General features: G+C 48.4%; 2 protein-coding genes across 3 annotated transcripts; one reads left to right on the top strand and one right to left on the bottom strand.

Moving 5' to 3' along the window:
- The first annotated feature begins 81 nt into the window (after nt 1-81).
- LOC114855779 (mas-related G-protein coupled receptor member X1-like) lies at nt 82-1,781 on the top strand. 2 transcript variants are annotated; one of them, XM_055509327.1, is made up of 4 exons: nt 82-207; nt 459-649; nt 835-1,016; nt 1,105-1,781. In XM_055509327.1, the coding sequence occupies exons 2-4, from the start codon at nt 473-475 to the stop codon at nt 1,205-1,207; spliced, it is 462 nt and encodes a 153-aa protein (XP_055365302.1). In that variant the 5' UTR covers nt 82-207; nt 459-472; the 3' UTR covers nt 1,208-1,781. The 2 variants fall into 2 exon arrangements, with proteins under 2 accessions (XP_055365302.1, XP_029007065.1); XM_029151232.3 differs by having other exon boundaries at nt 82-649.
- A 1,801-nt stretch (nt 1,782-3,582) lies between these two features.
- grm2a (glutamate receptor, metabotropic 2a) lies at nt 3,583-24,397 on the bottom strand. Its single transcript, XM_029151230.3, has 6 exons — nt 23,473-24,397; nt 16,576-17,345; nt 9,574-10,411; nt 7,618-8,681; nt 4,109-4,286; nt 3,583-4,026 (listed from the first exon to the last, which is right to left on the bottom strand). The coding sequence occupies exons 2-6, from the start codon at nt 17,101-17,103 to the stop codon at nt 3,953-3,955; spliced, it is 2,682 nt and encodes an 893-aa protein (XP_029007063.1). The 5' UTR covers nt 17,104-17,345; nt 23,473-24,397; the 3' UTR covers nt 3,583-3,952.
- Nucleotides 24,398-25,500: the final 1,103 nt, after the last annotated feature.

The following is a 25,500-nucleotide window of genomic DNA, read 5'->3' as shown; positions in this document are numbered from 1 at the left end:
TGATGTGTGAGGAGGATAGAGTCTTGCACAAACATCATTTTTTTAAAAAGATCTTTAATGCTACTTGACACGTTATCTTTGTTTGCAGTGGTTGAATTGTGAGATACTCACACATGAAGAACATTCAAATCGTGACTCTGGTGTCACACAGACATCATAAAGCAGCAGCCTGACACTTCATCACTGCTCGTCCTGCGTCGTTCCAAGGTAACGTTCCCGCTTCACATCTGTGTTCAGAGTCTGACCGGGTTTGATCCTGCAGCAGGTGTCGGTCCATCAGCAGCTCATCAGCAGGAGGAGTCTGGTTCCGTTCCCTCCTCGTCTCTCAGTAAAGCAGAAACCTGAGTTACTGGAACTGTGTGTGAGACATTGGATCATGTTCAGGCTTCACTTACTGGACAAATGAACCGTTCTACTAGAACTTTACTGACACTATATTAAACTCTGTTCTTTTTCAGTTTCTTTGTGAAGAATGAATCTGAGCAACATTAACTACACATTGATGGACACTGACGACAAAAGCATCCATGAGGTTGATAATGAAACAGAAGATGAGCTTTATTATAGAATACTATGGGTTTCAAGACTGTCCATCGTCATCGTCGGCCTCGTCCTGACGCCCGTCGCCATCTATGCTGTTTCCTCTCTGGTTCGTCTGTTACGTCATTTACTTCCTCATGTTGACAGTTGCTCAGTTCACTGTTAAAGACCCTTAAGTCTGAGCTGGTGCTGTTTTCTTCATCCTGAACAAGTTAGAACTGACTGATAATAAAACTAAGCCACGTCTGAAATAAAAGTCCAGTTAATGCAACATAAACAACATTAAATCTGCAGGTGAAGAAAGACAACGTTGCTCCGATCTTCGTCATCAACCTCCTGGTGTCTGACATCATTCAGCTCTGTGGCATGATCCTTTTGCTGACAGGAGATGGAATTGCCTCCTTAATTAGTTATATCGTGTACTATATCGGTATGTTGGCCAGTGTGGGCTTCATGCTGTGCATCGCTCTGGAAAGGTAACTTCTGTACATGTAGAACGTGTGTCCATCATTTCATCACTAGATGATGGTGGTGACCATCGTCTGCTGTGTCTCTGTGTTCCAGGTATTTGCTCATCGTCTGGCCGCTGTGGTACCGAACCAAACGAACAGTCAAGATGTGCCTGCTGCTCTGCGCTGTGGTCTGGACTCTTCCTCTGTTTTTTTAGTCTTTTTCATAATAATGTATTCGAAAAAGCAGTTTAAATTGCTTTTTAATATTACTGCCGTCCTCCTCCTCCTCCCGCTTCCTCTGCTCGTGTTCTTCCTGGTTCAGACCTTTAGAGCTTTGTCTGCCTCCATCAGTGTTTGTGCTGAGGAAAAGTGGAGAATAGTTGGACTTCTGGTTCTGGTGCTGCTGATTTACACACTGCTGTTCCTGCCTCTTATCATTTCTTTCTTTGTAGATTATAGTGATGATAAGTTGGATGTAGTTGCTGACTTTTTCCTTAGACTAAATCCTGTTGCTGACTTGTTCCTGTACATCTTCCTCAGAAAAGGGGCTGTGAACCAAGTTTGTTTCTATCTGTGTTGTTGCAGAAAGAACAGAACTAATCGTCAGTCATCCAGTGGTTTGAATGATGGTGACGCAGTCACAAGTTTGTAGTCAGACAATGAAACATTCTCATGCTGTAGTTTCCATCTTTTGTCAGTTGTGTAGATTTTATAAACAAACAACAAACATCCACATCCAAGTTGTTTTTGTGTGAAGGACTTTGAGTGTTTTAGCTGAAATAAAAATGTTTCAATGTGACGTGAGAATTGCTGTTTTCTGTATCTGGAAATATAACAAAGCAGAGCTCAATGTATTTGAAAAAAGGCAGAATTAAAATTCTGATCAAAAGCTACAATAATCATGTTTTGGCAACATGAAAGCATCTTACTGGTTTAACTGGTCTCATGCAGATATCAAAAATGGCAAAATAAGTTTCAGTTTCAACAAACATGTTGCTACAATATTGGGTCGTAGATTGGAGTCCTAGCGTCATAGAGTTAAAGATAATTACGATCATTATTCGGTCGTTTATACAAAATGTAAAAGAAGTGTCATCATTACGACCACTAGAAAATGTGTAGCGGACAATATTTACAACTTATGGCAGTTTGAAACCGAAATAAGCAGCTGTGGTCCCACACAAACCGAGCTAAACGCCGTAACGAGGCGGTGCGCGCTCCCGCGTAAGGCACGACACCGCCACACTGTTACCGTAAGTATAGTATGAATCGCGCACCTTAACCATAGTGATCATTCGATCGCGGTCTTGAACCGGTCCCGGCAAAACACACGTTACCGTCAGCAGGACCGTTTATTTACAGTTAGATAATTGGACATTAGACTGACAAGAAGTGATGGATCAGGTCGAAACCTTTCATTCTTTAACAAAAAATGTGTGTCAGGTACAGACTTGTCATTTGGCAGCTCTTTGGGTGAAACCAACATGATATTGACTCACTTACTAAAAGTTCATATTATTTATATTTATATTCACATATAGTTATACTTACATGAAATTATCACTAAAATGGCTCCTAAATCTTATTTCTAATTCACGCTAGTGACGCCTAAAGGTGAAATGATAATTAAAATCGTTCAAAATTTGTCTGGTCGGAATTATATTTACTTATGAGCTTTATGTCCAGAAGCAACGGTTTAGTTAATGGATCCTTGTGAGACATATGTGCTTCTACACTACATATCCCAGTTCTTGCAGTACATGAAGCATCTTCGATCTGACTGTTATAATGTTTTGTAACTTTAATCCACCACCTCCACACGTTGTACTGGCTAAGATGTGGCACTGTGGACACAGGGTGGCAGTGTGAAACCACGCATAGTCCTGGTTTCCCACAGCATCTAGCACAGTTTTGGTGGATTTTATCCCATATCAGCAGATGATGATATTTGCACTGGTAATTTTTATGCAGCGGCTGTTTGGTGTTTAACAGATGGTGTAAACTGATTCTGATAAATTTTAGTCAGCTCCAATTTTACATTCACCCAGTCTCAGTCCAAATTACACTGACACCATCTTACATTTTAACTAGGAAATGAATCGAGTGTCCAAGGATCTAAGGCGATCACATTAAAATTCAAAGTATTCTGAACTTCACTTTCTTTTAGGGCTGTGTCTCAAGGTATCGCACGGCATCTATTCATCTGTTCTCCAGTTTGATGCCTGAGTCCTTCTGTGCAAACACAGAGATGTCCTTGACCAAGACATGCAACCGCAGTCTGCGCTCAATGGCCAGCGCCTGACACAGTCAGCGTGGCATGAATGAAAAAGAGACGAGCTGAAGGAGTGAAGAGTGGTTCATCCTCCCAGACTGAAAAACACTGTTGATACAGTTCATTAGGAAAATTTAGAAATGCAGATGAAAGAGAATGGCAGAACTAACAGGTGATTCTAGACGACACCTGATCCCATCTTTGCCTGAAGCATCACCATTTCAAAAGCGTGAAAGGTTTGCATCGTATACTGTACTTTACGCCCCAGAAGGTTCTTCTTTGAAGATGTACGAAACAATAGTCAGGCGATACAAAATATTAGTATTAATAAAAAACACACTTTATTTACATAAATTACAAGAAAGCACAAACTGGTTCACCAAAATCTACATTAAAAACGTCTTGAATATATTACATTTAACAGATTTACTATAATTTACTCCATCGTTGCAAGTAGATTCTTCCATAAAAACAAGGGCTATATGCGACTTTATTGGCATCTCATGTTAAATTGCTACGAGTCAAAGAACAAAGTAAAATAATTGGGACATTGTACTCACAGCACTTCGAGGACAACAAAGTCAGGACAGTCGTCTGCGTGACCTCTTTAATATCTGAGACACCTGATTCAGGACTAGTGATTATATAACTCTGTTTACAATGTTTGGCAAAGGAACCCAGCTGATCTTCACAAGGAGGACGTTGTGGAGTCCACCACCTCTCGTCCATTACACACTGTTGGAACGACATTGGAGGCTGAAGCTGTGAACAGACAAAGCAGAGGTCCGAGGTGTGAGTCTAATAAGGGAGTACGTGTTGTGCTGTCTATCGGCCCGCTCAGTACCTTGAGAGAAGCTTGAGCCCGGGCCAGTGGTCACACTGAAGCGAGTGGTGGCCACCCGGAGGGTGCTGACATTCTTCTGCGGCTGGAACAGGATGATGTGGACCTTGGGAGCGAAGAGGCAGCCCAGCACCACCGACCCACTCAGACTGACAGAGATGCACATGGTGGTGGTCTGCACCTGGAGGAGGAACCACATGTGGGAAGATCACCACCTGATAGGTGACCTCTCTATAAGGGCTAATGCTAAATCTACAGTATATGGCAGATGTTGGAGTTGATTGAAAGTTGCCTTTATGTTCTACTAATATGTAGCTGAACATTATAGTGACCCGTTTACACACGGGTCCAGTGATGGTTAAGGGTGATGCTTTCAGTGGCATGAAGCAGGAAGTCCAAGACTAGCGTTACTGATGAAGACTGAGAACGTGCCACTGTCATTTCGGTGCAGTTGGAAATGTTTAGTTTTAATAAAGACGAGTCTCGGTCGTCAGAAGAGCAGCGATAGGGACATTTTCCTTAATTCAGCATCTAGGCTAGGTGCGTCTGAGGAGGAAGGAGAACATTATCACCTGGGACTGCTAAACAGAGGTGTTAAGCGATCTGTTATTTTGCCTGTCAATCAACTGCTCAACCCGGCTCCGTTCTCCCATCACCCCGCCTGCGTCTTCCTGCTATGTGTCATCAGTCTGCTCCTTCATTTCCAAGCCTCGCGCAGCCTCCTCTTTTTGCCCCCCCCCCCTGGATAACAGGATATAGCTCCGCGTCGTGTGGTGTGTGGCAGGTGTGTTTCATTTTCACAAGGCACAGCAGGTGTCTGTCATCACTCTGAATGCTAATGTTGCTATTAAAATAAAATAGGAGCCGGGGATTGTGCCGCGTACGAGCTGCTCTGCGGCAACGGCGGCGACAGAGGCACCGGGAACATAGTGAGCATCTATATCTGTTAATTCAAATGACCTGATTAACTGTGGGATTATGTGGTGGAATGTGAAACCACTGCACTCACTCTCTCCTTCTACACGTTGCCACGTGCAATGAAACCATGTGCCGCCTTTGAGAGCGTCAGACTGAGACGTCTCGAAAGCCGTCGTCGCCATTTTCAATTTGCTTCAAGATAAACTCATTATAAAACCATCAACCACTTATAGCTTTGCACCTGAAACGCAACAATGTCGCTATGTCTGTACACAAGAACTTAATTAACATGGCTGATTGTCTTCTCGTACCTGACCCTCTCTCTCTCCTGATCCAAAATCTGCACATTTAAGTTTGAGTAATTTCATTTTTGCAGTAATTTCATTTTTTTATTTTACTAATGTCTTCTATTGCTCTGGCAGCTAGAAGCTGTGTAATGTCATTCTCCTGCGTCCAGCGTGACGCGTCAGGGTCTGAATGACAATCACATGAACCTGAACTTTACCTGCACTGTATATCTGAACAGTGTCCGGTCAGCATATGTGGAATTCATACATAATAATGTGACCAACACCAAAAGTGCACAAAGGCTAAATGTCCTCTACTTAATTCAGCAATAGTTTAGTACAAAACCACAGACAGGGCGGCGTAAGAGGTTTTAATAATTCACAACATGTTGCTTTGGAGGAGCAGAGGACAAGAAATCTGCTTTTGTAGTAATATTTTTTCAGATGTCTTGTGCCTGAAGGTGGAGAACAGGATGTAGAGCACGGCTACTACGATTTCTGCTTGCCTCCGTTCGCTGTTGTTGTTTTTTTTTGTGTTTGGCCTTTGAAGATTTTTCATTTCTTGAGTAGAGCACTGCTTCGTCAGATATAAATAATGTCTGCTGTGTTCAGGTAGTGTTTGTTCCCTGGAGAACCTCACGGAGGAGATGAATTTCTCGCCTTTATTGCTTCTATTGCGGTACATGTTTATTGAAATGGTTTATTGGAGGAGCCGTAGCTCCGCGTAGACTGGACTGGACCTTCAGATGAGAGGTTGAGTGTGAACAGCTATAAGTTAGTTTAATGAGTGTGTGCTTTACCACGAGCCCTAAGAAAAGCTATTACAGGACTAAACTGATCAAATCCAAAATAAAAAAATGATGTGATTCAGCAAAGGTTCATTTTGAGGCAGATCTGCTGCTAATGTGACGTGCGGCTGTTTTTCTGCCCCCCGCTCCCGGTGCGGTGACTTTAGACATCGGCGGCTGTTTAATCGCTTGTATTTACTGCTGAGATGAGATGAGATGACCGGCACCAGCTCACGAGGCCGGCTCTGTCCCTCAGGGCGTGGGGAACCTCTTCAATATTTCAGAGGATAATCAAATGTGTTATTCATGGCTCAGTAGACTGTGTTTAGTCGGCTTTAACATTTCATGACGCGCCGCGATCAATTTTGCATCGGCTATTCTGCATATTGGCGCCGACGCTGTGAGAAGTGGCGTGAATCCGCGAGAACAGTGATAATGCGTCCCCTGCTCGCGAAAAGCTGGAGTCGCCGTGCCAACTCGGATGCTTCAGAAATTATTCATCGTTCAAAGGGGAGTTTTGCAACTAGCTGATGAGCCAGTTCTGGCTGTGAAGCGCTCGCGTTGGCTGCGGGGCCTGGAGGAGGGGTTCCTCTGAGCCACGCTGTGGTCCCAGGACGCGGGCCACAGCTGGGACTCAGCATCGCAGCCTTTCACACTCCATTCCACACAGCTACACAACGAGACACGCGGGGACGTTCAGTTCCCTTTCAGGCCTCGTGGTCTCTCCTGCCGCCCCCTGTTTCTGCAGAGACCCCTGTGTCAGGGGATTCCTCCACGTCTCCGCCATGCCTCCGTTTCCCTGCGCGTTGTTCAGCTTCCAGACAAAAAAAAAAAAACACCCGCGACTCAGGTCAGCCTTTCCTCTGTCTGTCTGTTTGTCTGTCTGTCTGTCTGTCTGTCTGTCTGTCTGTCTGTACAACAGCAGCTTGTGTTTCATTTCTTTCAAATCTACATTCAGAGTTTGAATTTGTGATTGGGTCGATTTTAAGTCTAACAGGTATTTTTACGTTGACTCATAATAATTTGTAATTAATTAAAAATTAATTACAATCATTTACAATTTGACTCATAATGTTACTAACTAGGGACTAAGTATGATGTGAAAATCTATATTTTAAAATTGGCTTTTCACTTTTATTCATACTAAAAATTAATCATTCCAGGTTAATTATGATGAAGTCAAAGTTGCCTTGCACAGCGTATGATAACGTTGCTGCTAACTATGGAAAATCAAAGCGAGGCCATAATAAAAAACATACATAGTAATGTATTCCTAAGAGCCAGAGGCAGCGCAGGCACAGCTGACTGTTGAATCAATACTACGTGACATTAATTTGTGATTTCGTCATAGTGAATTAAAACCCCACACGAGGCTGTTATGTGCCAGGACGTGTTCTGCTCAGGCTGAGAACCAAACGCCATCTGAAGGAAGTGTTTCATATGAGGCACATATTACACAGCATGTGTCCTTTGCAAATGCATGGTGATAATGACCCAGCTATAGCCTCACGTAACTCACCCTGTAGTCGCTGGCCGTGACGTAGAAAATGGGCTGGAACGCCAGCCAGATGATGCAGGTGGTGTACATGGTGAACCCGATGAACTTGGCCTCGTTGAAGTTCTCTGGACACTTGCGGGTCTTGAAGGCGTAGACCGTGCAGAGAATAATGAGGACGCAGTTGTAGGTGAGGGACATGAGCATGCTGGAGTCTTTGCTGTTGCACTTCAGGGTGACCACGTCCCTGCGCTCGGGGCTCACTTCCTTCCTCACCCCGGGGGTCTCCACCAGCATCCACACCACCACCACCACCAGCTGGCAGGAGATGAGGGCGCCGCAGATGGCCACCTGGGAGCCGGGGCTGATGAAGCGCGGCCGCTGGGCGCCGTCCTTCACGCCGCTGAAGATGCGGGCAATGCGGTTGGTCTTGGTCAACAGGGCCGAGTAGCACACGGCGAAGGAGGTGCCGAGGCCCAGCCGGCGGAGGGTGCACACGGCCGTGGAGGGTTTGGCGATGTAGATGAAGGTCATGCTGTAGCACATCAGCACTCCCAGCAGGAGGATGTAGGAGAGCTCGCGTCCGCTGGCCTTCACCACGGGCGTCTCGTTGTGCTTGAAGAACAGGCCGACTACGAAGAGAGTACACATCATCCCCAGACAGGAGATGGTGACAGGCCCGATGGCCCAGGCGTCCTCCCACCGGATGTACTCTTCGGGCAGGTCGTAGCAGCCGGTCAGGTTGGCCAGGGGCCACTGGCCGAAGCTGCAGTCGGCACAGGTGAACTCGTCCTGCAGGTACTGGTAGGGCTGGCAGGGGATGCAGATCCAGCAGCACACGTCCCCGGGCTGCATGCTCTTCACCTCGTGCTTCCTGCAGGGGTCGCTGCACTGGGAGGTGGGCGCCACCTGGCCAGCCCAGGGGATCAGGCTGGTGTTCAGAGTCAGGCCCTGAGCCCAGTAGCCAACGTTGCGGTAGACGTAGCGCCCGTCCTCCTTGTGGTAGTGGAAAATGTTGTAGCGTCCGAGGCTGTCTCCGAAGGCATCGAAGCGAACGACGTTCTCCGTGTCCGGCGGACGGAACGGGGCTAAAGGTGAGAGGGAAACACGGGAGTGTTAGCGCAGGAGAGGTGTAAAAACCGCGAGGGGTCAAGGTGTTGATGGAAACGTGGCAGCTTGGTGAAGATTGGCAGAGAATGGATGGAACGTCAGGAGACCTCCCGACAATATGTGTAAATGCGGCGTTGGAACTAAAGAGAAAAGTGCCGTGGAAGTAGTTTCATTTTAGCAAATCGAATCACAGCAGAGTTTCTCTGCAGCTGCAGTGTATAAACATGTGACGCCACTTACTCCTGCAATAATTTCACGTTTTACATTAGCCGCTACTGTAAACATTGACATAAGCCAATTTGGCAGCCTGCAGCACAGGCTGGGAGCACTTGTGGGAGTTTAGAGGATAATGAAGTGAAGCGACGGTTCAGTCGGAAGCGCTGCGCCTTCGCTCCGTCCCCTCCTCCCCCCCTCCTCTTCAAACTGACTTGAAGGCGCCTCGCTTTCTCGTAACCAGCCTGTTTCTGCCGCGGTCTCTGTGGGCCAATCATCTCGGAGCTGTCAAATCCAGACCGGTGCCTCTCTCAGGCACCGTCAGCTGTCACTTCACCGGAGGAGCGCCTCTCGGATCGTCTCCTGCTCTGCGCCATCGTAGCTCTGCTTCACCAGAGTCCTTCTTTGATTACATCTATTCCATCGTCATCTCTGCTGTCCGTCATCATGGACAATAGTCTACTGTACTCCTACACAATGACATGACCTTCAAATAGGAAGCAGCTAGCATGGAAAAGAGGCAGATTATTCTGTTCTCCTTTGATTCTCCTCACTCTGTGTATCTACTGTAGGATGAGTCTAATTATGGACATTTACATAATTAGTAAACAGAAGCTGGATCGCATGATGAAGATTCAGCACTGTGATTTCACTCACCATCAAACTTGACCTTGAGGATGTAGTCCCTGTAAAACTTCCTGCCGTTGCCAGGTTTGAGCGCGTCACACACCTTGGTGGAGTTGGGGCACACGGCCTGCCTCATGTTGTGTAAAGCCGCCGCCATGGCGAACACGGCGTTCACCACGAACATGATCTTGGACTCCGGCTGGAACGGGGCCTCGCGCAGCGAGTGCTTCCCGCAGCTCAGGTCGTGCAGGCTGCACTGGAACTGGTTCTCCCAGAACTCCCGGAACCAGGGGTTCCGCGTGTTGTTGTACGGGTGCAGGCCGGTGAAGTACTGGTTGAACTGGTGTATCTCGTACGACGCCAGCTCGATGGTGAAGGCCCCGTCGGCCACGGCCTCGCTGCCCCTCACCACGCTCTCCTGCGCCCCCCAGCCGTCGCTCGCCACCCAGATGAAGGTGACGTTCATGCGGTTGGCGGCCACCAGCAGCTCGCGCGCGTCCTCGCTGCGCGTGAACAGGATCACCACCCTGGCGTTGGACTTCTGCTGCAGCGAGCGGATCACGTTCTCGTAGCTCCAGCGGCTCATGGAGCGGCTCACCTTGGCCGACGTGGCGATGCAGATGTGGCGCGCGCGCGCCTCCTGCTGGAAGGCGTCGATGCCCGTCTCGCCGTAGTCGCCCTCCGAGGCCACCGTGGACACGTAGGTCCAGTTGAAGTAGCGCAGGATCTCCGCCATGGCCTTGGCCTGGTAGAAGTCGGGGGGCACGGTGCGGGCGAAGTAGTCGTAGCGGCTCTTGTCGCTGAGCTTGGCGCTGGTGGAGGCGTAGCTGATCTGGGGGATCTGGAAGAGCCGCAGCAGGTTGGCCACCTGGTAAAAAGAAATTTACATCACTATTTGGTTGTTTAAAAAATGAAAACACACATTTTCCAACAGTGGGAAGAGTTTTAATGGCTCCTTATTAAATAAAGCAAACATTGGCTACTTTAAATACAGCATTCTTCCCCTGCAGATGCAATTAGTCTCACTCCATTCAGACTCTCACTCCGCTCCTGCATCCCTGCTGCGTCTCTCACCACCTCACTCTCCCGCTGACTTAATGGCACGACAGTATATTCGGCAACCGCGTGGCTTGCTTTATTTTCCCCCTTGCACATTCTTTGATTTCTCCCGCTGTCAACAAAAATAACCCAAACCAAGTTCAGAAGGCTCGGTAATTACAGGTGTTAGTCACAGAGGAGACGATTTTCCCCCGCACCACAGAATGAACACATTTTCAGAAAGTTCTCGCTCAGGCTTGCGAGGAAGAAAGGAGCAGACGGAGACAGACGGGGAGAGGCTGAGGGCAGGGACTGGCGGAGGGGAAAAGAGAGCGAACGTATCAAAGAATCCTCAAACTTTGCGCTTGCCGTGTAATGGGCTTTGTCAGAGTCGTGACACCACACATAGTGAGCTGTAGGAGCTGCCGACCGGCTCTGGCTTCAGGCATTTCTGTGGCAGCCTAGGGGGAGCCGGGCTGATCAGTCAAGAACAGCGCCGACTTAAGTCTGGTTGACTTTAATATTGGCTCTCACACCAGCGCAACATGTTGAATGCCAATGAAGTCAGGGAGCAAAAACCTCAGTGAAACGCATCCACCCCAGGTTCAGTGTCACTGTAGATGCAGGTCAGACGTCCAGTAGATCAGTAAATGTCCCTGTTAAGCAGTTGCAATTAAAGTCACTGTTGAAGCTACTATCAGTCATTCGTCCGTCATTCGTCAAATTGACTGCACAGCATGAATGATTAGCATAAGACAAATGAACAAGCTCATTAGGGAAGCCCATTCAAAAGCTGTAGGAGTCTATTAGTCACAAAAACAGCCCAGCAGTCAGTAAATCCCTTATAAAGCAGATACACGAGTGTGGAGGAAACGTGATTGACACCTTATTGTTCAGGATGTAACATTACTGTAAGTCTGGTGCGATGCGCCTCAATGGGTTTTAATAATGGACTCTGTTACTCTGCAGGATCACAGGGATGAATATTAAATGAGCCGATGGCAGGGATTTCCGGGCTGCCAGATTTATTGGAATTAATGAGAGGACCTCTCGCACGAAAACAAAACGCGAGAGGGACTTTTTTTCCTCCACCAGCGATATCAGCGACATCACACAGAGGTGACTCATTTGCTAGTTTGACATTACACTTCCACGTGTGGCTGTTCAAATTTACTAATCCGGAGACAGCTGAGATGCGCGAGTGAGTGTTTCACGTCAGCTCAAAAGGCCCCTGACTCCGCTCGGCTGCAGAGGCCCCGATCACGCACACAGGTTAGTAGCCGCAGTCGTGGATAAACACGGCCTTCTCCATGAACCGCCTCGACGGCCCCTCTCAACATGTGCGGCAGCAGCTGGCAGCTGTGTGCGTGCCCGCTTAGGAGAAAATGAGTCCGATCCAAAGTGGCAAGTGACACAAACACTAATTAATCATTTTCACATCCTTCAGTTCTTCATTAAAACTCTTGAACGGAATCCACTGGGATACATCTGATGGGTTCTTCTCCATAATCCCATTATAATTATGTAGGAATCACTTCCAGTATATAAAGCATGGTAAATACTGAGGACAGAACACTTCTTGGTTTTGATTGTTTACGAGTGATTGTATTTGTTGATATTTATTAATTTTACATTGGCTGCAGCTATGCTAATCCACTAGAAGGTTTTACATGTGCAACACATGTACAAACATGTACATTGCCCACTGACTGACACACGTCTGGATATAACTGACTGACACACGTCAGTCAGTGGGCAAGACTGCAGACACAGAAGAGAATTCAGGAGTAATTGTTTCAGTCAAGTGTTGATCTTCTACCCGGGGAGCGCTTTCCATAACAGCGTGAGCATTGTCAGTCAAGACGCTTTGCTGTGGTGGGTTCAAAGTAGCACAGGAGAACCGCTGAGCCAAAGCGGGGCGGAGCCCGCAGAGCATCCAGGCTTCCACGGAGCCTCAGGATCCTGCAGCCTCTACTGTAGTTCAGCGGTTTGGGGCGTGGAGGCTGTTCCACTGCAATATGTAATAGGGTTTAACAATTTACACAACAGAATGAAATAAAGCCTGTTCTGCCGTCTAAAGGTAGAGATAGAATGAGAAGAGCATTTCCATAGCCGCTCCAATGTAAGTCAGACCTGACCTGGATATAATGGAAGTACTGTATGTGCAAAGCCGTTTCCAATACCCCTTGATTGCCTGGGATTTTGAACACACTGTTTGTTTTATGGTCTCATGCGTTCAGCTGTGGACCATCCGGCATCAGAAAGCACTTCATTTAATTAAGAAAATTACAAAAGTGGCTCCCTCCCAAGCAGCGAGCACACTATAGGACATACAGCGGCTGTGTGGACACAGAACCGCAGAGTAGCAGCGTGGTTCTGCCTCTGCAAATGTGGAGTGAAAATAAAGGAACTGGGCCAGTGGTCGAGTAACAGACCAGTACAGGCACAGGACCAGGAGACTGGGAGCGTATGTACATACTGTATCAGGTCTTCACATGTCATGGGTTCTTCTACATGAAAAGCCCATCTGCACGTCCCAGAAGACCGTCTCACTGCGCTTCCACGGCAACGGCGCCGTTTCCCCAACGCTGGCGTCCGCAGCTCCGCTAACTATCGCACACACACGGGCCGCTGCATCACAACAACGCGTCCTGCACATCCAGTACAGCGCAGCGCATGCATCGGCGATAATTAGAGAGCGCCGGACGCCTTTTACCCGATGCCTTGTGATTTCGTTGCCTGGCAACAGCTTCAGCGGGGTGGAAATGCGAGCTGGTGTGCGTCTACAGCAAAGACGCTTTTGATCAAGTTGCGATTCTTATTTTGACGGATAATGGGAATCACCTTTATGCTGCAGGAAGTCACCAGAGGCCACCATTCACACGCCACATGCTGAGCTCCAGCCCCCGGTTCCTTTCATTTGCAGGAGCACTGACTCGGTTTTGATGTCCTGTCATAATATATTAGCTGCCCGGCCGGCAGAAAATATGTTTTAAGCCAACCATACATGCAGTTACTGTAAGACACCATTCACATTGTGGTTCAGCTGACTTCTAGCTCACATTGTGTTGTTGTTCGCACACGTCTACCGACAACCCAAGTCTATAAATAGAGATGTTTGTGGGAGGTAAAATGTCTTAAGTTCTGTGAAGACATTTACCTTATTATTCTGCTCACAGGTCGGTCTATAAATGTCAGGCAGACTTTTGCTGGAGATCTATATCTCTAAATTCCTGCGTGCATCTCTTCATGCCGTATTAATCAGTGAAAGTAATCACATCTCAGGCAGCGCACTGAAATACTTCAATTAATATACAAAGCTGGGACGAGAGCCGCCGCCCAAATGCCATGCACCGGGCCCGGCTCCTGCATCTCTGGGAGATCAGAGCGCGCTGTTTTCCCCCCGTTTTGCAGATTCGTTCCAGAAACGTCCTCTATCTCCGTTTCAAGCCCGAGAACGGCTCTTTAGTGAACTTTGAGTATTTGACATTCCCGAGGTGTTGTTCTCCTAATGCGCCCCGGTGACTATGACGTTTCGCCCGGGGATGCTCCAACAGCGGTGACTCATGTTCGGCAGCGCAGGCTGATGTCGGGGGAGCGGAACTGGGAGCCATGTTTGAACCAGGACGGGGCACGACGCATGTGCGCTTTAAACGCTCACCTTCAGGACAACAAAGCCAAAGGTCACAGGCGCCGAGGGGAAGGTACCGTATATGATTAAAGCAGATTCCCGCTAAGCTAGGGACGAGGTCAACGCTACACAATGGAATATGAATATCTTTACAAATAGATTCTTTCAAACTGTCCAGATGGCATCGCAGACCTCCCTCTGACTGTTTAAGAGGGGCACTGATTGTCAACTTGTTTGATGCCATATGATGCGTTGTGACTCACTCCGTCTCTCTCTCTCTCTCTCTCTCTCTCTCTCTCTCTCTCTCGCCTTGATCGTATCGGCCCCGGCACCGTCTCGGCCTCGCTGTGAAACACGAGCCCTCTAAAACCCGCACCTCTGCCAAAGCGTCAGAGCAGCCTGGCTGCGACCACAGATGGGAGAGAGGGAGACGCGGCCTGGCCCCGGATCGAGCGTCATGGAGCCTCGCCTCCGCACTCCCCAAAAGCGGCCCATCGGCGCCGACGTAACGCCAGCGACGGCCACAACACCAGCCGGCCGCGCGGCAGCAGATTTAGCCGGCACTCGGCGCCCTCGCCACCTGTCGCTGCGCCACGTTCCACCACGTCGCCACGGAGACCGAGGTCCTCGCGCTCACTTCGCTGGCCGTCCCGTACGCGCGCCTCGCCGCGAGGACGAAACGCACCCACGTGACTTTTCTGCTCAGGCAGAAGGTCAGACTGCGGCTGATTGACGACGCACCGAGCAGGCGGACGCAGGAGGGTGCGAACGTAGCGATCTGCGGAGCAACGCCACATGTTCACATGCCCCACGTGCGCGACCTTTGAGTAACAACCCCCCCGGAAACAGCGGGTCAGCAATACGTGCAGACAAACGCTCCTCTTGTTTTCGCAGCATATCTTTGCGACATCAGGGTAATGATATCAGTTGCACGGGAAGCCTCTGCCGCGTGTTTAGATGATAGGATAATGTCATAATGCCACTTTAAAAAGCCGCGTGCTAAGTGAGCTGTTCAGTGGGAACGGCTGAAGCGCGTGCAGTGGCGCAGTGCTGCCGGCGCGAGCGAGCGGCAGCGAGGAGCCGCAGCCGACCTCAGATCTCGGGCTTCTAATAGCACGCCCATAAATTACCACAAGACAAGGGCGCTCTCCGAGGAGCCCCAGATGCAGGGTTTCACTAAAATTACAAGTCGTTCATCAAATCTGTTATTTGCTTTTCTCCAGGAATCCCTTTTTATAGGTGCTCTGAATACAACTCTTACATCACATCCCAGGAGCCCTCCGAGATTATAATGTATCACTGTACTGTCCTTTATTTCCGGCACTGTGTTTGTCAGCAGGGACCCCGAGATACTGTATTTGTCATGGAACCAGAAAAGATATAGTCGAGAATCTGTGTAATAGGCGGACTTGGTATAATTGCAGCATTTATTCTCTTGAATATGTCAGTTTATGTTTAACTCCACAGTTTATGTTTTTACTTGACAGCAGACGTCGGAGCGGCCATTTAACGTAATCCATTTATTGTTAGCGGCCCAGCGCTGACACATTTACCGTTGGCCACCGTTGTCCACAAATCATGACTAAAAAGTGTGGCCGCGTGCCACAAAAGGCAGCTATCAGCGGGGGTTCCCGCGCCGTCTATGGTTTATTAATGATCCGGAGCCAGTTATTATTTCTGGACGGGCAGGAGCGCGTTCCCCTCCGCGCAGAGCTGGAGGCGAGGCCGCGCTCTGGAACCGCACTCGGCGGAGCGCGGAGTGGGTCGGGACGACGAGTTCGCCTCAATGCTCTGAGGCGCGCGTGCGCGCGTGTCTGTGAATATTTACAAATCTCCGCTCTGACAATGACTCCGTGATACTTGGAAGTGGCAGCCGCGTCGCAGAGAGCCAATTAGCCGAGCTTTCATCGCGCCGCAGCTTGAGCGAGCCGAAAGCAGCGAGTAATCATGCCTTCACTAGTCATCCTGTCACCCTGTCCACAGCGCAACATCTGTAGCGCGTCTGCCTCTGACAGGGCCGCCGCCTCAGTGTGAATTACCAGGAAAGAGGAAGAGGTTTCCTGAATTAGATCAACCGAGCATCGGGGCGTTCAGGTAAACAGATCCTCCTTGTGGAACCGATACTCATTAAGTCCCCGTGTTAACATCTCGTAAGGGGTAATTGCACACGGTACTTAAGTCTAAATGGACAGTTACAGCATATAAACATCCATCACGCTGGTTCTGGGGCTTCCTCCTCCTCTTGTCTGCCTGTCTCCCCTGATTGCAATAATCACAGTTCACCTTGTAATTGCAGAAGCAAATGAACAAACGTAACGGATAGATTTTTCCGCCCAGCGGCAGCGCTGCTCGCTGGCTCCTACCTGGATGGAGACGTCGCTGTAGGAGCCGCCTATGACCCCGGAGATGGCCAGAGGGACGTCGTCGTGGATGGCGTAGGAGCCGTCGGGGCACGTGTACTCGCTGTCGTCCACCTTGGTGAGTGAGGCCCTGACGAACTCCAGCGACTGCTCCAGAGCGTAGGTGTCCTTGGAGCAGGTGTCCAAAATGTGCGCCCCCAGCCTGATCCCGGGCAGGATGCGCTCGTCCCTGTTGATCTCGTCCAGCGCCAGCAGCATGGCCTCCAGCCTCTGGATCCCCCGCTGGGCGTTGATCTTCCCGCAGTCCTCCGCTCCCTCGCCCTTCTGGTGCACCGGGAACAGGCCGCCGATCATCAGGTCCCCGTCCAGCGTGATCTCCCGCTTGGAGTCGGGGTTGTAGCCCACCACGGGCAGACCCTGGGGAGCCTGGGCCAACAGGGACACGCACAGGCACAGCAGGCTGAGGTGGGACAGCCAGACGGGCCGGGGCGCAGGGCGCACCCCCGGCGCGGGGGATCTCCCCGGCGACATAGCCCCGGGCGAAACCAGGTCACCGTCCTGCCTGTGGGTTCCGCTCGGCTGCTGCTGCTGCTGACGACGGCGGCGGCGGCGCTCGGGTTGGGAGACAGCGAGGCGCAGCAGCACCGGATCTCAGAGCGCCGCGCTTTTTATCCTGACAGGGGCCATTTACAGCACCAGCGCCATCCTCTCCGTCCTCCGCGTCCTCGGGGAGGGGGGTCGGGGGTGGGGCGGGGGGGGTTGTAGATTACAGCCTGCGGATCAAACAGAGAGAAATTCAGCCGCAGCCTTTGAGCTGGAGCACAGTGATGCCTTTGTCTCACTCGCGTGGAGACACAACATCTGCAAAAGCGAGTCGATATCATTGCTTTTACTCGTTCAACAGAAATTAGAAAGACATTTGTAACAGTGGAAGTTGTCCGCTTAATCATCTGGAAATCATCTGGAGTTTACTGAGCTCCACGCAAATGTTTCCCGAAAGGTTCCCTGGCGTTCGCGAGGTTCCCACACAGTCAGCGTCTCGTTGGCAGCGGCCTCGTTCCCCTTTCGCTGTCTCTCTGACCTCACGCTGCTTCGCTTCCCAAGCAGACGATTGTACGACTTATTCACAATCACATGTGCACATGCTCCCGTACACCGAAAGTCTGCGGAGTTAACAAATCGTGTCCCCGAGGAGAATGTTGTCAAATCTCATTAACTCCTCTAGCGGCCTTGGAGAAACGTAGCTTATACACAACAATGGGAAAAGCACAAGTTCAGTCCACATTCAGACATTAAGAGACAAAGTGCTGAAATTATGCATTCAAATGAATTTATTGCCCACAGATTTTACTTTGAATTAGATTTTATCTGAAACTACAGTATATTCAATTATTTTTTTGCTCTGTTGTCTGTACTGATGCATTATTTATTCTCAGTATTTTCTGTTTTACTTTCTGCGAGACCTGGCACTTTAAATAAACATGCTTCACACTGTCAACATGAAAGCAAATCAATGATTTCGCAATATTTCCACGTTTACATTCCCCCAGCCCAACTTCAAGTGTTTTACACTATACATTTCTTTTCTTATATAATGGTCTGAATAATGAAAAGATAATGTTGGTGCTATATCGGTCGTGGCTCCAGCGTCGTTACGCTGCTGAATCTGGAATTAATGCGACCAAGCAAACACAGGCCTTTTGTTCAGTCCTGGTGTCACTGCCCACAAACCCCTCAGGCGTTACTGAGTAGAGTGTGAAGTTTATCAGCGGTAAATTATGGAGGCAAAATGATTTGTCTCATATTCATTGTCTCAACAAGTCAAGAGACTGACAAGCGGTAATTAATGGTAATGGAGAGAGATTATAAAAGCTGAACACAAGAATATTATGACTCATATACACTTGTTTCTGTTTCAAAATATTGATCTGCCCGTTAAAAGAACATAAAGCTCTCAACGAGAATTAGACTACGGACCCAATGCGTTGGGGGGTTTCTCTATTTGTCTCACTCGCTATCTTTGCTCTATCTCCCTGTTTCCATGGAAACATGCCAGTAGATGGAGAAGGTGACAAGTGGGCCAGTCTGACCATGCATGCTGCTAGGTCCTGTGGGAGAACTGGGAGGTCTGCGCTATGAACTGACCAAAGTGATGAGACCTCAGCCCAGCTAATAACCAGCGTAAACCCCACGTACCACCAGATCTGTGTGGCACATAAAGCTAAAGCTCTGCCGTCGGAAACGTCCAAATGGCGAAGCGAAATGGAAACGGACCACGTCTGCCTTGATGGAGTCCAGCAGGAAAAACTGGTGAAGCACTTAAACGCACTCTCCAGAGAGAACAGCGACAAAAGGGTTTGTGACTAACACGACGTCAGTCTGTTTCTGCCGGGACCGTCTCACCCGAGGATAAACAGCTCCTCTATACGCTACAGCTGCTGGTACAAACTACTCTCTGGATCATATGAGTCAAGAGACCTTTAAACTCCTCAAACTAAAGCGCCACCAACTGTAAATCATTATTTACATATCATATTAAGTGTGATCATTAGCCCTTGGAAATACGGGAGAGTTCTTTACCCAAACCGGACTCTAAATCATGAAATTAATGTGATTCAGTCCAACTACAGTATACGGGTATGAGGTAAATGTGAGCAGGTGCTGAGAGCCCTGTTTACACTTGGATGTAACATCCCACCCAAGATTCTCTCTACATAACAACTTCAAAGAAAGCCCAAGTGCGCTATTTTTCCTCTCTCCTCCTATACAGCCATCTCTGTTTCGCTCTTCTCCAGATGGCCTTTTTAATTCAAGTGCGTAAAGCCTGCCAGCCTCTCACACACTTCAAACCAGACTGTGTGAAGGAATTGGGGAGGGGGAGCGTGGGCAGCAGGGAGAAAGGTGGGATGTGGGTGGGGTTGGAGGAAGACGCTATCCAAGCCCATTCTCTTCATGACAATCGTTTGCCCCAGGAGTGGACTGAAGCATTAATATGATAATATCCCCCCGGGCAATAGCAGGTGGAGGTCATCCACTGTATATGCAGCATGGAGACCCCCACAGAGGGTACGGCAACGAGGACGTAGAGGTGATGGAAGCCAGGCTTCCCTAAAATCACATTTCCCGAGAAGCGTCCTGTGTGGGGGCAGTGGGAGGGCGGTCTGCGAACGGGGACGGAGGCTCCAAACAGGCATTAAAGCGCAGGCGCTGCTTGCGATGGCTCCTGCTGCAGCAGCTGATGTTTAACTGAATTTGTAACGCAATTAAAAGGTTACAGCTGCGACGGAGGTTTGTGCTGAGCAAGTCAAACGGCTACCGTTAGTCCTCAAAGGGCTCCACTAGCTGCACGACAGCCCGCGTTTTAAATTGATGACAGCGATGCACGCACGGGACCCAAATACCAAGTTTAGTTCAGTAATTAACCTGTGATTCCCAACCAAAATGCTCACAATGTGTAGCTGCTCAAACAGTGGATGCGTTTTTTCCTTCTTTCACTGAGCCTCTGTAGATTCATAATTACTCATATCATGAAATCTCACTATTTAAAACCAAGGGCGTGTTTGAAACTGAGAGGCCCACGGACTGGATCAATGGTAACCCTGAAGTTCCATCATAAAACAATGAAATGTCACACAGAAACACACGCGCTAACCTTTCCTGATAAGGTCATTGAGACAATTAGCAATTAGAGGAGCTGCTCGGAGCTTCGAGATCCGCTGAAGACATTTTGAGACGTTGCCTCCGTGCAGCGTCTGCTGCGATTCATCACGGCAGCTGTGAACGCGAGCGGGACAGCGGGAAAACGAAGCTGCTGATTATGGTTGTGTATGTCAGCGTACGCCTGCCCCATCCCTCACAGCTGACTGGGCTGACTGGGCTGACTGGGCTGCACCCCCCCCCCCATCCATCTCCTCTCCCTCCACCTGTAAAAGAGGGAATCCCTTGCATGTGTTCCACAGGCCTTCACCTCCCAGGAGCCCAATTCCGCCTCCCTCATCAAACATTCATCCTCTCCCTTTGTCTCTTTGTCTCTTGGAGATGGTTACTGCCGGGCCAGTGAATGGCCAGGACGCTATGGATGCGTGGAGCTTTTGTCTCAGACGTTTTTATTGTATCTTTGCATAATTCATCATTAACGCAAGCTGTTAAAAGAAACTGGCCTGAAATACATGTTTTTTTTTTAAATCATTAGCCTGTTTCTTGAATCATTAGTTCCCAGACTAATATGTCGTACTTCAAATTGTTTAAATTAGAGAAAATGACAGTTTCACATTCATTTTCTCTACACTGTGTAGCTCTGGAAAATCAATCAGCGCTGTACAATTACTCCTTCATTCAGACTGTTTGTTCAGATGAGCTTGATCACAGTTGTGTGAATGCTGTACTAGAGAACAAGCGTCACCGTCCATCTAACTGCTGGACCGGCAGCACCAGCTCACAAGCCACCAACCGTCTGACAAACACTCATTCAACCTCATTTACTTCCCTTGATTTTCTGTAAGATGAGATCCGCGTTCCATTTTTCAGAACCCCAGGCTAAACGGTCAATATGAGTCCAGTTTGTTTGACTGCACACACTAACTCAGCTTGATCTCAATCTTTTACTGATTGTTCAGCTGCATCCACTAACCTCCATTTGTGCAGTCAGAATTTGACACAGTTGTTCCCAACATCAGAGTCAGCACCTTCTATTTTTGATCAGTCTCTGCAAAAACAATTTAGATTTGTTCCTCATAAAACCTTCCTCTGGACACAAACATGTGATAAAATGTCCCTTGCTCTCAAATGTTTCTAATCTGCTTTGTTGCTGAGAAAGACGGCGTTTGAGTAAAACCTGCAAGTAAAGACTTAGCAAACAGTCGCTGTTACTGACGAAGGAAATGACTAAGTGTCACCGAGGCTTCGCCTACACCAACAACCTCTGACACATCCGGCAAAAATGTAAAACAGAAATGAATCTTTTGGAAGTTGAGCACTCATCAATAATAAAATCAGAAGCTTTTCTGCGCTTAAATTTAGTTAGAATGGAGCAAAAATAATGTGTCATTCGGTATAATTTGTGGTTTCTAACGACTAGATGGCAGAATGAGAGGGGGACTTCTCAGATCCAATCAGTCTGTGTAGCACAAGCTTCATATTAACTACACACAGAGGTTAATATTAAACCGTGAACAAGGAACCGAGGATCCACTAAAACCCGCACCATCTGCTTGCAGCGTATATTGCAGATGGACATGAGTTCGTTTAACAGATGTTGTGGGCGTCCAGTGACCCGTGTAAACTTTATATGGACGACGCTGGCAGACATCAAAGTGACGCGCCTCACCTGCACCCGCGTTGGGCTTCATAATTACGTGCACGGCCATAAGGAAGCAATTAGTCTGCTCTTTTCGTTGGGGCCAGAGTGATTCATCATACAGAAATGTGATTACAGATAGCCGGTCGCTGCAGCCCAGGTGCAACGAACGCAGGAGTGACGATGAAGCAACAAGGCAGATGGCTATTCGTTTAAATCTAAGGCTAAGGAAATGAAGTTAATATTTCTATATATGACACAATAGGTCTTTGACCATTCGGTTCTCCTGTTTGGTTCATTGCAGTTATGGCGCTGCTGTCCAGCGCTGACTTAATTAAAGGGGGTGTCCTCAGGTAGCACTGGACCGGGTATTCTGTCAAAAGAGACATGAGCCGCGTTGGACCCTGGGACACAGCCTCACCGCCCTCTGCTACGCTTTCTCTGAATTCAGATGATGGCAATGGAGCATGTTCTCCAGTCGGACATGACCTGAATTTACAGCAACCCTCAGCTGGGAAAACTGGGCTCACATGCCGTTTCACTTTACTGGGTTTTACCCAATTAGGGGATAAATCCACGCAGCTACAGTAAATGTGCCTGATGGACTGATGATTAACAGAAACATCCCCACCAAAGCTGCGTGACCCCCCTGCAGGATCTATTGTTATTGTTACAAGCCTCCTAACAACGACGTGCACAGTATCTGCCATATTAATCTTGATGCTGGGTTGAACAGATTACGCATCACTCGGGCGTTTTTCTATTGTGTTTGTTCCTGCTGAACAGGCAGCAGTGACGCCCCTGAGATTGGAGGAGACGTCCACGGTAGCAGCATTACGCTTCCTTAATGACTTATTAGCGACGTTGCCTTTAAGTGTTATTGATATATTTGGTGATTTAATGCATTTTAAACGCCTGCTGACAATCGAAGAATTACAGAGTGTGTGAAGGAGCTACACGTAACAGAACCTCGCTGTGTTGTGCACTGCGGTGGTTGGAACCATTCAGATTATTACATTTATAAATGTATTTTTTTACAAAAACAGCAAAGACCGACGCGAGAACTGTGGCAGCAGCGCGTTTGTTTAAGTTGAAGAACCGCCTTTCCCAAAGAAACCGCCTCATAGAGGAAAGACGTTCGCGTTAACCACCTCTCAGCACCGCGTTAACGCACAACTAATTGTCAAGTTTGGACTTTGAAACGGACTTCGGCGACGGTGTTTCTTACTTCTTGTTACGTAAAGTGGTTTCACGGACTACAGATATGTGGCTTCAGTAGTATTTTGCAGTGGTCGTACATGTGGAAGGTTGTGCAGCAAGTCCTCGGCTCTAATCAGACACGTTCTGGTCATTAGAACGGCGACTGCAGTAAATGAAAAACAGTCGCTACGCTGCCAGCTATTCAAAATCCCCCGCTTTATACTGCAGGAATGTGGCGATAATTATAGCGATAAAACACGAGATCAATTTATCAAATTCCACCCGATTTACTCGACTTATATTACCTTTTCTTTAAATCTAAATATTCTGGACAAGTTTGCCCCCAAAAACACATTTGGGCTCTCAACGCGCAAACAAGTCAACGTAACACAGAAATGTCTCACCTGTGAGCGACTCCTCAGTTCCCAGCGTCGCCGTGCGATGAATGGGCTGTGTAAAACCAAAGCATATCCGTTTGCGGCGGTGCTTGTTCGAAGCGGGATCAGTGAAATGCACGGGAGCTGCGCGAGCGGAGGAGGCGAGCGGCGTCTGCCCGAAGTTTGAACCGCGGACCGGGAGCTGTCCGCGGTGCTGAAAAGCCGCAGGATCCTGGAAGTCTGATCCCAACAGCGGTTCAAAAGTCACATCTCCTAAACACATTTACGTGACGCCCAGTTCGTCGCTGGGGCGAGAAGAGGGCGTTTTACTTGAGCATCAGTTGTAAAAAGAGAAGTGTAAACAATTCAAAGACCAGTCTAGAATAAAAGTGGCAAATATGACGAATTGGAGAATCATCTAATGCAGAAGAAGTTGTGCGTAAAAAAACGAGGGGATTGGACACAAAGTTTCTACCTGTTACAGGAGAAGGCTCAAAATCCTCAGCAACTGGGAAGAATATTGTCTAAAAAAATAGCGTCTGGGAGTGCCTCAACTCAGAGGCTCTGGACACTCTGAACACAGGCGCAGTTGCTCGACGCGGGAGCCGTCCTGGAGACAGTCTGCCTCATCGCAACTGTGTGCCAAATTCATATTATGTAATTTAGAGCCTAACGGAAAAAAGGCTCTCTCGGCTGCGTTGCTCTGCTTAGAAAGGTGTTGAAATGCATCCGAACACCGACGCGCGGGGAGCTCCAGGACTCGCCCTCTATTTGTTCAGGCGGTCAGGAGGGGGGCACAGCATGTTAAAAGAACGATTCCTGGGAGACTGCTTATCCACAGCATCGGAAATTTCATTTGGGATCCGCAAACAAGTTTTGACACGGCACGGAGGAGTGTGAGGTCAGTCCCAGATGGCACCGCGACGCACGCCGGGGACGCGCGCTTTCAGAGCGATGCGCCGCGACCCCCTTTCCTCTGTGCTGCCAAGAGCAGATTCAGACACGCAATGGTCGACGTCTGAATGTGTGCGTTGAGACCCCCCCCCCCATCTCTTCTCCATGTGCAGTGTAATGAGATTAATAATTAACATCATGGGAAGGCAATAATCTCCGCGCCCTCAAAGCTGCATGACACCCCTGTAGGTTTCACAATTAATTAAATCAGTCGCTGACCCAGTGTGTCACCGCAGTCTCTCCCAGACTGATTTTCATTTTTGCCTTTGGATAAAGGTTCGGGTGCCAGGATTAAAAGTGAAAGTGCAACAGACATGCGGTGAGGGCATCTGTCCCTGCAGACTTCATCACACCTCTGTAAGCAGCCGAGGCATTAATCTCATGGCGTCATCAGAAAACAGAACGCTACAAGCTGTCTGTCGGCTGAAAGATTAAAAAAAGCTCAGAGTAAGTAAGAAAAGATAAAGCTTTTAAGTCTTGTTTCTCAGTGTGCTACTAGTCAGATGTGTTAAACTGACTGGAACCGGCGCCAGAAGGGTTTTATTGCCTCTGGCTGAATACCGGCTAAAGAACACCTTCAGTATGTCCATCAGTACATTATTAGCCTGTGGGGGTCGAGTGGACGTGCTGCTGCTCCTGCTGCTGAGACAGAACTGGGATAGAGGAGCATTATTTAGTGCTTCGGGTTTCCGCCCCCCAAGGAAGACACATTTGTATTATTTTGTGCACATTGATTAAAGCACTTTAGGCGTACCAGGGGAAACCTGCTCTTCCACGGAACTCTTAAAAACAGCATGGCTTAATTTGCTCAATTTGCAAAAAAAAAAAACCCTATTGCACATGTGTGCCTTTAATGGTTCGAAATTGCTCCTTATTACAATGCAAACCCATCAAAGCAGTTAAAGAGAGCGCTTAGTAGGTTATTAGGCACTTATTGCCTCATCAATAACTTACAAACAACAATGTGTCCCACTGGTGCGAGCGCTTTGTCACGTCCTCCTCTCTGTTGGGAAACAGAAACATAAAACTGGGCAAGAAAAACCATCAGAGCGGTGAAGTGATGATGTGGCTTTGAGAAAAACCTCACAAATGATTACCGTC

The sequence above is a fragment of the Betta splendens genome, chromosome 5 (genome assembly GCF_900634795.4).
Source record: "Betta splendens chromosome 5, fBetSpl5.4, whole genome shotgun sequence".
In the NCBI taxonomy this organism is placed as follows: Eukaryota; Metazoa; Chordata; class Actinopteri; order Anabantiformes; family Osphronemidae; genus Betta; species Betta splendens.
Note: the sequence above shows the minus strand (reverse complement) of the source record. Positions and strands in the feature narration are given on the sequence as shown.